The sequence below is a fragment of the Mchenga conophoros genome, linkage group LG7 (genome assembly GCF_057382185.1).
Source record: "Mchenga conophoros isolate Kocher_MC1m ecotype Shallow Benthic linkage group LG7, M_conophoros_male_GT1.1, whole genome shotgun sequence".
NCBI lineage: Eukaryota > Metazoa > Chordata > Actinopteri > Cichliformes > Cichlidae > Mchenga > Mchenga conophoros.
The window spans coordinates 7821580-7836933 of record NC_140532.1 but is presented as its reverse complement, the minus strand read 5'-3'; the positions used below and the strand labels follow the sequence as shown (position 1 = coordinate 7836933).

Below are 15354 nucleotides of genomic sequence, written 5' to 3'. Positions count from 1 at the left end.
TTTTCCCTTTTTTCTTTTTTGGCCTTTCTTGTTTTCGGAGTAATCCTTGGTGGCGATATCTGTTGGGTGTAGGTATTTCAGAGCTCCGGCTGTTGAGGTTTAACCTTTCAAAATGCCTCTAATCCAGCAAGCGCTAGAAGATGGGAATATAAAGCTCAGTTTAGGCAGGATCAGGGGAAGTTTGTAGATTGTGGCCAAAAGGATTCAAATTATACTCGCCTGCATACATCAAGTGGCTAAGTGGCAGATGTCTAGTTAATGGTGTTTTGAATATGGCAGCATCTGAAGGAAGTGTTTGCTGGTATTAGATGAGTCTATATTAGATACAAACTGCAGGAATGATGACTTATGCTGCATTATTCCTAGAAACAAGTGATCAGAAACATCTCAGTCCTTTCTTCTGATTAACCTCGTATTGTGGTTTATCCTTTAGTTTAGCTTTTACTAAATAAATACAGGACTTTTTTTGAAACATGTGCTTTCATTCATAGTTTGACCTCACTGACATCCCTGAAAGTGAATGGCAGAGAATGGCACCAAAAAGGGCACTAGAGATATTATTTTATTAGTGGATATTATCACATGCTGTTCACCATTGTCTTGTTCATGTATATATGAAGACAGCATGACCACCAGTGTTAAACATTTTCTACAAGGGCGGCAATGCAGTTGGTTGCTCCCAAGATAGTGTGAGATGAATATCTGCTTTTAAGGTTATTATGAGAATGAGAACCTCTTGAATTCTTGAATTTCTGATCTTAAGCATACTACAGGACATGAATAGAATAGTAATGATCTTTAATAATAGGTATATAATAATAATAATAATAATAATAATAATAATAATAATAATAATAATAATAATAATATGTTAATCTGCCTGTAGCAGACTGGTTCCTGCTATATATTAATGTGAAAAAAGGACAACTATGGAAAACATCCTGACTAAACATTCCCCTTCCACTCAAAAGTGGAAACTGCTTAAGGTGCAAGAAGATTAAAATTTCAGTTTTTGGAATTCAGGGTGGCATTTGATTGGTAAATAATATAAATTTCTTTTTCCCTCACACAAATGGACGGCTAAATCAAAACTGACACCCCGTGTGAAGATGAAAAGTGCCAGTGAGTGAAAGGAAGGGCAGTCCTTAAATAATGTTTGACAGAAAAATGAGTAAAGGACAAAATAACTCAAAAGGCAATCATTGGCGGGGATATGAAGTGAGCTGGGGAAAAGTGAGAAAAGAAATAAAAATAGAAATCTTAGTGATTCGAATCTAACTGGACAGAAATAGTTAATTTTGTCTCTTTTTCACTTAGGAATGTGAACAACACATTGTACATAACTGCTTTACATAAACTAACTCACAGAAAATATTGTGTTTTACAAAACTATAGTAGAATAACAAGCAATCAATGTTAAATTAGCATTAGAAATAGGTCTTGGTTTAGCAATGCCTGTCTTATAAAGATTGCTGTTTGATCCCTAGTTGAGTGCATGTTGCACAGAGAACAAAAACACCTCCCACCTCGACAAATATACAACCTAAAACATAAATGTTAAAATGCAATTATTGGCTATCAGTTTGGATATTATTCTGCACGGATTCATGCTTATTTTGAATGAAAGCATTTAATAAAGACTAATGTTACTATTTTAAATAACAGTAAACTGATCTTTTAGAGGGTGACTTTCTAAGCTTTTCTCCTAACTTAAAAAGGAACCATGTCGCTGCAAACTCTGCAGCTGTGTGACACGAGCTGATCCGTGACCTTTAAACCCTGTGTTAGTAAGCGGTTACAAAGAGCATTGTCTTTCAGGCATAGGCTACCCTTATAAACTTGCGTAACTGCAGGAGATACTGCACACTACCGTCGCTTTATGTTCAAAAGCAACAAACTACGCACTGTACGGGAACATTGTGACGTCAGATGAAATGCCTTTGCCCATGCTCGCGAGGACGAGGAAGGATCAGGCACACTGCAGCTGATGGATGTGTTGTAGTGATGTAATGTTGCCTGTTTGGTAACTACGGATGGCTGTTTGCGCCAGGCTCTGCGGAGTTGGTCAGTCTCGGAGGTGCCGAAGGCGACAGAGGCATAACCAGCAGGATCAAGGCAGCGATTCCGACATGGACGAGGAGGAAGAGGAGCGGATCGTGGGCAAAGGGAGATTCGACGCAGGTGCTTGCGGAGGCCCAGAGCGCGGCGTAGCAGCCACTGCAGGGCCGAGTGACGCTTGCGAATATGGCAGCGGTCGTGTCAACACAGGGGGCTTTCTGGATCGCACGAGCACGGGACCTCCACACCCCCAGTCCTTAGCGGAATTACCACCGGAGCTTTTAGTGGAAATATTCTCCTTGCTCCCAGGAACAACTCTATCAAATGTTGCCCTCGTTTGTAAGAAATTCAGACAACTCCTCAAGACGGAAACCATCTGGAGAAGGCGATGCATTGAAGGTAAATGTAGCAGCCCTGGACGTTTATTGCAATTTAAACATAGAGCGATAACGTAAGACCGAAATATAAAGCTCGGGTCTCTGATCAGAGTGTCCGAGCTTCTTTCTTGTCGTAAGAATTTATGTATCAGCTGATTTCGCGGAAACGAGTTCCCTTAAAAGCATTTCAATTGATCTCTGCGGGAAATATGAAGGAAATTACCCCACCATATCCCAGCTGCTGGCTCTGTAAACACAGCTGCTTAAGAATAGACCAAGGCCTGTGACTCTCATTAGGGCCATGTCAGCCATTCTGTCTGGCGGTTTAGACTTTTGATGCAGGCCCTGACCAAGCCCTCTGCGATTATCTTAGGTGACTGCAGATGACAGGGTTCAACAAAGGCGGTTCAGTCACAGTCCATGTAATCATGACGAGCATAAATTGGTAGAGCTGAAGATTCACTTCCGGGTTTCCCAGCTCATTTTCAGTGTTTTGAAACATGCAACGTGCAAAGTTTAAAAATTAATGGACAATAAAAGGCAATTGCAAATGATTAGAAAATTGCAAATTATAAAATAACCCTTTAAATCAGTTGGCTGATTAGGTAAAAAAAAAATGAGCCACTTAAACATATTTGTGCAATAAGCATTTATTATTTTCTGTCTTTTTTGGGTGTGTGTGTGTTACCAATCTATTAACTAGGAAAATGCAATATAGTAGTGCATCAGTAATAGCCTAATTAAGTCTTAGATGAAACATGAGTGTTGGAATTTCAAAACATCAGCGCGTGAGATAACCTTCTAGTCCTGACTTGACACACATTCAGAATACCAGCTGTTTAAACTAGGAGACATTTTCTTAAATGTCTGGCAGAGAATAACAAAGAGAATAAACATGTCTGTACAGCATCAAAGACAGTAACATGATGACTTTTGGAAAGCGCTTTATAAGCAAGTCGTCATTTCAGTGGCCCTGAGAGACATTACTTGCTGCTCAATAAGAGCAATTAATATCAGCAACAGATGCCACCACTAGTACTTTTACTACACACATACACACATTCTCTTTTAAGGTCTTACTCTATTTATATCTCTCTTTAGTACAAACAGAATTTAGACATCAGAGCAATCTCCAAAAGCATTTCCACTGTCTTATTTTTGGATTTCTGTTGAAACTGTTGCTCATGCTTTTGGCTCTGTGTGCCTGAGAATTTGTGCAATTCAGATCTGGTCAGGTCTGTGTCTGATGACTGGGGTTTAACTTTGCCCTATAAAGTCTTTATTTCGCTGATCTCAATTTAAAGGGGAAAAGACACCAGGAATATCGGAATTGTTCTCACCTCACTGCTTTTTCTCAATTAGATAAATACCAAGGTTATTTATCACATTAATTATAAGTGTGATTATCTTTATAATCAAAGTCATAATCAAACTAAGTTTTGTTTTGTCTTGTTCTTTTTTTCCTTGCAGAGTTTGGCATGAGGGAGGATCTGAGGAAGGTGGAAGCACGAGGAGTGACTAGCCAGGATCTCTATGTTAAACGTTAGTTTCTCAGCTCTCATGTCACATATTCATCCTTCTTTGTCTAAATATAACACAATATAAGACATATAAGAGAAGTAAATACTTTGATAACATAATAAATTCGAACTAAGATAATCTATTTATCGATTTAGTGAAGCAGGTTCATTCCTGCTCATTTAGGTTATTCTGTAAACGGACACTCATATTTTGATGGATTTAATATTTACTGGTTCAAAAAGGAAAAAAAATCTGACAGTCTTTTTTATATATATATATATATATATATATATATATATATATATGTGTATATATATATATATATATATACATATGTGTGTATATGTATGTGTATATATATATATATATATATATATATATATGTGTGTGTGTGTGTATATATATATATATATATATATATATATGTGTGTGTGTGTGTGTGTATATGTATGTGTATGTATATATATATATATATATATATATATATATATATATATATATATTAGGGGTGCAACGATATTCGTATCGATATTGAACCGTTCGATACAGTGCTTTCGGTTCGGTACGCATATGTGTCGAACAATACAAAATTTGTAATTTATTTTAATCTGCGTTCGACTGCTCCGCCTAGGGTCGACAGTGCAGCCTAGGCGGAGTAGTCGAACGCAGATTCACTGAGCGCTCAACACAGACAGCATCGTCAGAAGGAAGAGCGCAGGGCAAGCTAGCGAGACAGAAGTTAAGCTCCCCTTACAACATGGACCTCCCCCATGGACCACCCTCATTCAGATCTGGGGCCCGTTCTTCGTACGTCGCTTACTACATCCAAGATCAAATGACACATCCAAGATCAAATCATCGCGCTAACCGTGAGCTCGCTAATCCGGTTCCCCGAACACACCTGCTGTTGACGATTACTACAGCTGGACGCAGGAATGTGACATCACTGGGTGTCGTAAAAGGGGCTACGCATCGATAGTAGAAACATTGATCGGCAACCCGCTGATTGGTCGGCGAAAATGTCCAAGGGGCGTGCTCGGTATTTTCCGGCAGCAGAGCAAGAACTCATGAGTGAGGGATTTCAGGAGTTTCAGAGTTTAATTAAAGAGAACACTGCAAAGGCTGCAAAAGCAAGGAGAGAGGGCTGGCAGAAAGTTGCTGACAAATCAAACTCGTAGGTAATTTAATAATAATAATAATAATGGATTGGGTTTATATAGCGCTTTCCAAGGCACCCAAAGCGCTTTACGATATCACTATTCATTCACTCCCACATTCACACACTGGTGGAGGCAGCTACGGTTGTAGCCAGGCTGCCATATCGCGCCATCGGCCCCTCTGGCCAACACCAGTAGGCGGTAGGGTAGATCTATCATATGACACTATATTGTCCAATATCATATGGCATTATATTATATTATAATATGTTATATTATATCCCCTTTCACATTAGAGCCACAACAGGACCCACAAGAACATGGGAACAAGTAAAAGTGGAATACAGGAGTATTCTACAGAATGGTAATATTTATCTCTTAGATTGCTTTGCGTCTCTTGGCAAGGTAATACTGGCCTGTAATACTCTGTTAGTTTGTTCATAACAGCAACCAAGAAAAGGGCAGAGGAAAAAAAGACAGGTGGTGGTCCTGCACCCCCTCGTCAACAAGTTGGTTAAGTAAATAATACCCTCACGGGAATATCGATATCTCTCTATGAGCACACTGTCGCGCTGAGCTAAAGGATCCTGTCTGTCCCGCAATATACGCTGAATTCTGAGGACTCTCCTTATCAATCTTGCACCTTCCGCAATGGGTTGGTCGCGTATACGGACAGGACATGGCTGCGACAGGCTTCCCAAATCCACCTTCGCTTTTATAGCCGTGGTCTCTCATCTTGATTACACGAAGTAATTTACAATTACTACTCTGAAATATGAATTACATCTGTAATAATCACATACATGTAATAGAATGTTAATAGTACATTTCCCTTTTTTAGGAAATGACCTGTATGTATCTGTGTGACATCAATAAAAGGATCAAGTGCTGCATTATCTTTAGTTACATTGATAATATTTATTTATGGTGAAACAGTGGAAAAATATCGCTGTTGCTTTCGTATAAATGAAGCGGACATACCTGCGTGGCCGCGATCTAATCCTGTTTACATAAAGTAAACCTGCTCCCGAGCAGGTTTACGCTTACGGCTCTGTTGCTATGACAGCAAGTCCCGGATGAGCTTCGGGGAACCGACTGATCCAGGATCACGCGAAATCGTCAACAATCTAATCCGGCTAACCTACTTAGCGAGGTACGAAGAACGGGCCCCTGGCCTTTGGAATTATTTTGGTTTTCATGTGACGTATGACCCTGAAGGTAAGCGAGTCATGGACTAAAGTAAAACAGTATGTTGGATGTGCCATGCAATGCTCAATTACATGGGTGGGAACTAGTGTGTTAGCGCAGTTAGCTCGTTAACGTGTTGGCCGTCTAGCCCCATGCACGGGGCAATCGGCGGTAGCTCGTTAACGGAGATTTGCCGTGCTGTGGCGTTAAGGTCATTTCAACGAGATTAACCTGAAAGCACTAGTGGGAACACAACGAATATGACTGCACATTTACGCCGACATCATCCTAGTGCAAAGACAAGTGGAAGCAGAAAAAAAACAAGCAAGCATGCTACTAACTTTAGCCGAGTCATTTAGACAGCTGTTTAATATGCTGCTGAGAATATAGCCCAGAAGAAGCGGATAGTATAGCTTTTATTTTGGAAAGAGACATTTCTCTGTAATAAACTCTCTTTTCCAAAGATGAGTGATTCCTCAATCAGATACAGGGCTTGCAATATCGCTAGCCCGACATCCCGGAGCTAGCGATTTTTTTCAGTCGGGGTACCAAAATCTATCTCTTCCCTGCCCGTCGGGCTTTTGTAGGAAGGAAAAATATATGTCAATGCTTTTGCATTCTTTCGGAAATGTAGCTGGGTAATTATGTCATTGGCATCGGTGAGCCACTGTCAATATGTGACATATTGAAATTGCGTTTGAATTTGCGCTTGTTTTTTTGCTTTCACTTTGTATAGAGAGCGACAGCACTGATCTGTGAGTGATGATAATTTGTGCACCAATTCCTCTGACATCGTCTTATTAATTGTTAGCTTACTATGCAAACATGACAAGTGAAATCTCCCGCAGCAAGCTTAAACATGTGAGAGGTTGATCACGCAGAGAATCGCTGAGCTTATGTGAGTGCGTGTGTAAAAGCAGCAGGATATATATTTGACTACGATGACCTGGATGACTGAGAACCTTCACAGACAGATATATATTTTAGTTCTGCTGAGCCAAATAAGACAGGTCAGGGTGAAGAAGTGACAGCCAAAGAAAAGCTTACCACAAAACGGAGAAGTTATGACAAATCAGACTATAAGGCAAAAAGAAAGTGCAGCTTTATGGTTTCATGGACAAAAGAATTTCTGTGGCTGCAATATGACGAGCTAAATAACCAGGGCTGCACATAAGTGGTCCGCAGGTGCGTATTCGCTGTCAAAATAAAAAACACGCACAAGGGTTAGGGTTAGAGCTGGGCGATAGAACGATAACGATATCTATCGCGATATAACTTTTACGCAATAGAGAAATTAAGCTATCGCGATAGACCTCGCCGCTCTTGTCCTCTTAAAAAAAAAAAAAAGGTCGGCCAATCCAAATTAAGTAGCGCAGAGCCGAACCAATCACAGCCGCAGCTTCACGTCGCGTGACTTGTTACGTACAGCACAAGTGCCAAGCCGCACGTGTGTTTGTTTGGGAAGCAGCCAGCGGGTAATGGAGGAAATGAGTGTACCGACTAGAAAAATCAACCGAGCGTGACCGAAGAGAAAACAGATGATGGTTCCAATGCCGGAGAGATTGTCGAACGGAAGAGCCATAGAAGTTCCGTAGTGTGAAGGTATTTCGGCTATTTCAAGTCTGACAAAAAACAGAGTAGCGTGCACTGTAAATTGTGCCGAAAGCAAGTCTGGAAATACAATGAACTGGTGCATTATTGTTTCGGTGAAATGAATTTCTACAATACTGTTACTGTTAATTCTACTCTCTGCAGTGTTTAAATGCTTACATATACACACAGTTACTGTCGGTCCACACATACGACTCGGGTCTGCTTCTATGCCCCAGCTTTGTTTACTTTTTCCCACCGAGGCTTCTAGACTTCTGATTGGCCAATATTTCTGCACGGTTAGGAATCTAGCGCCACCTGCTGCTTTGGCATGTTTATAGCACCGTTTTCCTTCATTTCTGCCTTTACGTGTGAACGGGATTATTTTTTTAAAACGAAAACGGAAAATCTCCGTTTTCAAAAATACCCGTGTACGTGTGGACATAGCCTCAGTCTCTGACTGGAAGCGCTAATTCGTCATTCGGCTTTTGTCAGACTAAAGTAACTGTTAAAACTGTTTGAAAAGCTCAGCTATACAACAAGGAGAGATTGAGAATTTCCTTTTAGTTCTCAGTTTATTTGATATTGACAAAAGTTAGTCAGTTTTGTCTGTTCTTCTGTAAAACAAACTAAGATTTATTTTTAGAATTAATATTTTGTTTCTAAGTGGAATTGACAATTTAGTCTGTTTCGTTTGTTCTATTTTGAAACTTAAACGCTTTAGCGGCTGTCTTTTGTGTAGTTTGCAATATTTGCCTTTATTTATCTGAAAAAGTCTCATGTTCCTTAAGTACATCTACCCTGTTGAACTTATTATGGGAAATAAATATTTAAATAAAAACAAGCTGCTGATTATTTCACATTTTACTTGTGAGCAACAGCACATTTAAATCTTACAAATATAGTTATTTGGCTTATATCGTGATAGATATCGTTATCGCCTGAAATGAAAAAAACATATCGTGATATGAAAAAATCTCATATCGCCCAGCTCTAGTTAGGGTTAAATTTAAAAACTGTACTTTTGAGTTAAAATATATATTTATAATTTTAATAAATGACAAATTAAAAAGGCATGAACATTTTTTTGTATCGAAAAAATATCGAACCGTGACACCAAAGTATCGAACCGAACCGAACCGTGAATTTTGTGTATCGTTGCACCCCTAGTGTATGTATATATATATATATATATATATATATATATATATATATATATATATATATATATATATATATATATATATATATATTGTTGAATTGTGCTATACAAATAAACTTGCCTTGCCTATATATATATATATATATATATATATATATACATATATATATATACGACTATAAAGACGTGTACACACACTGTATGTACATGGGCCTCTACGTGGAGGCTGCAGCATGATGGGTTACGTGTGGGGTGACTTTTATTGACTTAATCTGCAAGCCACAGTCATAGCAGTGCAATGTAGTCTGCGTTATGGTTATGGTTATTAAAAAATATCCCCTGAGCTTCTTGTGTGAGTATTGAAAATGAAATGGAAAGACAGGTGTGCTGTGTGTGTTGTTCAGAAACTTGGTTGGCAGGAACACCATCAGTTTACACATTTCTTCCCTTTGGCTCATAAACCAAAAGTTGAGTGTTTTTTAACATCAACTGGTGTTTGTTTGTTTTTGTCAACCAGACAGTGAGCTAATGTTAAACCTCAAGTGAAGCAGTGCATATAATGATTTGTATGGTGTGTTATTATGCTCTTGTTTTACAGTACTTTACCCATACAGGCATATTTTGGGCCTATGGCAGCCTGACATTGGCCCTTATGGTGGATTGCTCAATGTTGTGGTAGGTAGTTTTCCTCTTTTGCACAAAACTGCTACATATAGTAAATATTGGTATAAAGGAACATATAATTTAGGTAGTGCAGGTAAATTCTTCAAAATATGTTTCATTCAGGTGGACGGGTTGTTCATCATTGGCTGGATGTATTTGCCACCTCACGACCCCCGCGTGGAGGACCCCATGAGAAGGCGCCCACTCTTCCAGATCCACATGATGGAGAGCAACAAGGCCACTGTGGAGTGCATGTATGGACACAAAGGTCCTCACAAAGGAGACATACAGGTAAGGGTTTACACATTTGAAAAAGCGGAGTGATACTGTCTTTTTTGACACAAATAGATGATGTTGGTTTGAGTTTAATATCTTATCAAAGTATGTAATTCTCTTATATGTCTTATATTCTGTTATATATAGACAGTAAAGAAGGATGAATTTTCAACAAAGTGTAACCAGACTGACCATCACCGCATGCCAGGAGGCAGACAGGAGGTGGGTCAAATACCTTTACTACCTTTACAGTGTATGCTATCTTTTAAAGCCCATGCATGCTGATGATGGTGAAATTCAGGGACTGTTATCAACTTTTTACGATGTGTGTGTCTGTGCAGGAGTTCAGGACATGGTTGGAGGAAGAATGGGGGAGGACACTGGAAGAAATATTTCATGAGCACATGCAGGAGCTTATCCTAATGAAGTTCATTTATACTAGTCAATATGAGTATGCATTTTTTGTATTTATTTTTTGCTTACGTGCATTTTCTCTGTTGTACTTCCATGTTAAAATGATAATGATTGTAATATGCCTAAATAAACCTGTATGCTTTCATCTATTTTCCTATGACAGTAACTGCTTGACATACCGAAGGATCTACCTGCCACCTGCAAAGCCCTCTGATCTGCTGCAGCCAGGCCTTTTCAAAGGCACCTATGGTAGTCATGGCTTGGAGATTGTCATGCTTAGTTTCCATGGAATGTCTGCAAGAGCAACCAAACTCACTGTAAGTAATAATCATTATTAGTGGTTGTACTCATTTTAAATGAAAGTGATTCTTAAATGTGGGCCCTGCAGTTTAAAATCCCTCAATCTGTTCATGCATTCTTAGAGGAGCAACAAGATATAACATGTTACATTGTGTCTTTTATCTCTTTAATTAAAACTAAGCCAAAATTCTGGAAGTGTGTGAAAAATTAAGTGCACACTTAATGCTTTTGTAGCAACTAAGACGGTAAGTAGTAACCACGTGCTGCTAATTAAAAGCACTTGATTAACTGATCACCAGTGAGTGTGAGCAGCAATCTGCAAAGTAAAATAAGCCATTTCCAAACAATTTCAAGTCCATCATTCTACAATAAGAGAGATCATTCAGAAGTTGAAGACAACAAATCCTTGCAGGAGTCGACATCCTAGCAAATTTACCCTAAGATCAGACCCTGCAGTACTTGCAAGTAAAAATTGCAAGAAACCCAAGAGCTACATCTCAGACTCTGCATGCTTTAGTTAGCATGTTAAATGTTAAAATTCATTACAGCACAACTAGAAAATGACTTAACAAGTATGGCTCTGATTCTAATTCTGATTCTGATGGCATATTTGCAAGGGGTGACAGGAGAATGCCTCTTCTCTCTAAAAAGAACATGTCAGCACAGCTTAGGTCTCCAAAGTATAATTTGAACAAACCACAAGACTTCTGCAACAGTGGGCCTCACTTACTTATATTTGTGTGGAAATGTTTTTGCCATACGCAAAAAATACTTTCACTCTCAAAAGTTCTCACCCTCACCTAGGGTCATGAATGTTGGTTAGTGACTGAAAGGATATGAACAGCGGAAATGAGTTTCCTCCGAACAGTGGCTGTGCTTTTCCTTAGTGATAGTATTTTGTTTTCTTTACATCCCTTTTTTGTAATTCTGAGCACTTTGTGTCCAACCAAAAGCCAATATTAATAATAACTATAAGTGTTATTGTTATTATTAGTATCACTAGTAGTAGTGTGCATTTTAAAGACCTTTGTTTAAATTCCTTAGGTGCAGTGCATGGTCAGAGGGACTTCTAAATTTATTCCTAAAGTACCAACAAATTCAGGCACAAAAATTTTCTAAAATCACAGATTTGTGCCTGAAACATTCGTGTGCACAATTTATGCACAGATTTGTGCATGCACACTGTAGTAAATGAGGCCCAATACCCTGTTTGGCCATAATGCACAGCACCAGTTTCAGCAAACACATTCAGCATATCCAGGGTATGAGTTGTCATACATAAGTCATACAGAAACAGTTACTTGAAGTTAATGCTGCTAACATTGGTTTCTGTTGAATCTAGTGTACACTTATTTTTTCACACGCCACTTCTGTATTTTTGTTAAATAAATAAGATGCTGTGTAATGGTATCATGTGGTATTGTTAATCTGAGATAGTCTTTAAATAACATTCAGACCTGGTTAAGACTTGGTGTTTTTTTTTGGTTTATATATCTATATTATGGCTAAAGCACTTCTGGATGGATGCAAACTGCATTTCATTGCCTTGTACCTCTGACATGTGCAATGACAATAAAGTTGAATTCTATTCTATTCTATTGTTTCCCAATTATGTTGTGATACATAAAACCTTAGAACTGAAAATGGGTTTTTCTTTTTCAAGACTGTGGATTTAAATTGCATGTAAATCTACTCATGGTGCATACTCTGATTTTATGGTTTCCTGCAGGGAGATCCCAATGTTCCTGCAGGGCAGCTCACACTGGATGTTAACCTGTGTCGGCCTGTGGTCCTCCCAGACTTGGAGCAACAGTGTAACATTGAGGAGCTGTCACGGCTAGTAATGGGAGTGCATGAGGAAGTACAGAGGGAGCAGGAACAAAAGGAAAATGGCACTTCTGCCACAGGTAGATGTGCAGCTGAAGGGGCCTGTGGTGGTTCCAGCGCAGCAGAGGAGATGGAGTCAGATCACGGTGCTTGTTCAGACAGCTGTGACTCTAGTCACAGTAGCAGATCCAATCCTGAAACACAGCCTTTTGTCTTGCCTATGGGGGTCATGGCTCGCAACGAGGAGTACCCTCGCACCTGCAGAAAATGGTGAGGATTTGGCTAACAGGCTTTTGTTACAGAATTCAAAATATTTTGAAAGGCATTTACCATAAAGGGCAATGATATTAAGGTAATGGTCACAATTAATTCATCAATGAAGGAAAATACTGGTCTTCACTATTGTCTCCAAAAAGTTGATTCTGTTCATCTGGACATAGCATTTTGTGGGAGAAACGTTTCGTCACTCATCCAAGTGACTTCTTCAGTCGAGACTGAACGCTACGTCCACAAAACGCTACGTCCAGATGAACAGAATCAACTTTTTGGAGATTTACTTTCCTGGATGATTGAGAATGCATCAAGACGTCTTCACTATTGCTTTTAATATCCTGTGCATAGTGTACGTTTATGAACCAGTCAATATATGTAACAAAATGTATTAATCGATGAGGACACGTATCTCTCTTTCAGCTTCTATGGGACAGGCCTGATTGCTGGGCATGGCTTTACAAGTCCGGAGCGCACCCCGGGGCTCTTTGTGCTGTTTGATAAGGACCGGTTTGGTTTCATCTGGCTGGAGTTGAAGTCTTTCAGTCTGTACAGTCGCCTGACGGACAACTTACCTCACGCTCATGCCCCCGACTTGGAGCGATTTGAGGCCATGCTGCGCAACATGCAGTCCTGGACATCCTGATGCACCAAGCTTTAAGTCTCCTCCCACAGTAATAGCCATCATAACAACCATTCTACACAATTACACCTCTGTCTTCTGCTGGCAACGATACTATCATGATTAACTTAAGAGTTTGAAAGGCATTAGGTGTTACCATCTAACTTTAGCTTGTTCCAATCCAAACTCTTTGAAAGGCTGCCCGTGTCACTGTTTGTCTTCACCTAACGTATGACTTTAATCCTCCAGTGCAGCATGATAACAGGTCACAAATTGATTTATTCACTGTAGGACAAAAAAAACAAAAAAAAAAAAAGAACAAAGGAATGACACCATTTATTATAGATCAAACTGTATGTGCCTCTGATTCTAAATCCATGTCTGTACTTGGCAGTGCTTGAAGAAGACAAAGGTGTCCAATGTATTCTACTATATAATATAGTATTATACTGAGTTCAGTGCCCAACATATTAAACTGCATGCTGCATTTATTTACACTCATAACCACTATCTGAACCAGTTTTGTTTTCAATAAAGCAGCATGCCTTTTTCCCCCTCAGTTTTTTCCTTTAGAGACATCCAGACTTTAGAAAAGGCAGCATCTCAGGTGTTTCTCTTTGCCCGACATTAGTGATACAAGGACAGACTAGTATTAAGTACAACAAACGTGTTTTAAGTTTCATTCATTGTATGGTGTCAAATAGAATTGCTGAATATGTTTTACAAGCGGGCAATTTTCTAACTGTTCACCCGCCGTCTTATCAAACACGGTACTTACATCAACCAGCGTTGGTCAGACGTTTATGTCCTTCAGCAACATCAGACATGTTCACTATCACCACACCTGAATTATTATGTAAGATGGAAAAAGGAATTGTAATGTGACAACGATAACAGATACATAATCTGGATTTATTCAAAGTATCAGCGTTAGACAGTTTGTGCTTCTGTAACTATGGTATGAAACTGAAGCTTCACTTACCTTTGAAATGTATTGAGTTTGTTCGTTTAATGGCTGACACAGTGTTTGCCTGGCTTTATACCTGCAAAGTTATTCCCTACAGGTTTCCCAGTTGTTTTAAATTCTAGACCTAGTAGCTGAACATTATACGATCTAACAGCGCAGTACCAAGTAAGTGTCTGTATGTCTCATTATGGCCTGATGGTGATGCCCAGTAGCTTTCCTACTCCAAGTGCACTTTTCTGGGCAATATATTGAATCATTTGAAAACCACTGGCCAGCACTTTTATATCAGACTGCAGCTTTACTAATATTTGCAAAAAATAGATATCTGCTAAAGCATTGTTGTGTTTCCTTTTTGTCCCTCCATTAAATTCCATCTCAACTTTAGTGAATTTGTTTGATAAGTTATTTTCTCTGTAACCCAGCTGTTTGAATAATTTGCCTTTTAAAAGTGTTGCTTTGTACTATTTTAAATGCCATATGCCTGAATTTGTGGAAAACTAAGTTTGACCTATTGAACTGCTCACATCAGACTTCAGGGAGCTTTTCAGCTTAAGCGCTCTTCTCAGTAATGAATAAACAAAAGAGGAAAAAAAAAAAAAAAAAAAAAAAATGAAAAGAACCAGGTTGTCACATCTGTTTATTTCACACCGTTTTGCATGTGTATTGTCATCTACTCTCACCCCCAGCCGATCCAGCAAATAGTCACCCCTGCCTGAGCCATTGTTCTGCCAGAAGTTTCTTCCTGTTACAAGGGATTTTCCTTTCCACTGTCACCAAAGTGCTTGCTCATAAGGTGATCATCTGGCTATCTGATTATTCTGAGGCATTTACTTTGCATTATAAAGCACCTTGAGAAAACTGTTGTTCTGATTTGGTGCTATGAAAATGAAATTAATTAAAACACTTTAAACCCTGATTACAAGCAGCAGAACTGAATCGCACATCTATTAACCATAGTTTAC

At 39.1% G+C, this 15354-nt stretch overlaps 1 protein-coding gene across 1 annotated transcript; it reads left to right on the top strand.

Annotated features, from left to right (window-relative positions):
* The first annotated feature begins 1884 nt into the window (after positions 1-1884).
* fbxo31 (F-box protein 31) lies at positions 1885-15011 on the top strand. Its single transcript, XM_085281808.1, has 9 exons — positions 1885-2457; positions 3906-3977; positions 9652-9728; positions 9840-10007; positions 10140-10214; positions 10334-10443; positions 10570-10723; positions 12436-12803; positions 13227-15011. Exons 1-9 carry the CDS (start codon positions 2034-2036, stop codon positions 13447-13449), a joined length of 1671 nt encoding a protein of 556 aa, XP_085137934.1. The 5' UTR covers positions 1885-2033; the 3' UTR covers positions 13450-15011.
* Positions 15012-15354: the final 343 nt, after the last annotated feature.

Excerpts from the sequence above, each read along its gene's own strand:
- fbxo31 (XM_085281808.1), top strand. The coding sequence starts at position 2,034 with ATGGCTGTTTGCGCCAGGCTCTGCGGAGTTGGTCAGTCTCGGAGGTGC. Across the intron at positions 3,978-9,651 it reads CCAGGATCTCTATGTTAAAC|TACTTTACCCATACAGGCAT; the intron begins GTTAGTTTCTCA and ends CTTGTTTTACAG. Across the intron at positions 9,729-9,839 it reads GTGGATTGCTCAATGTTGTG|GTGGACGGGTTGTTCATCAT; the intron begins GTAGGTAGTTTT and ends TGTTTCATTCAG.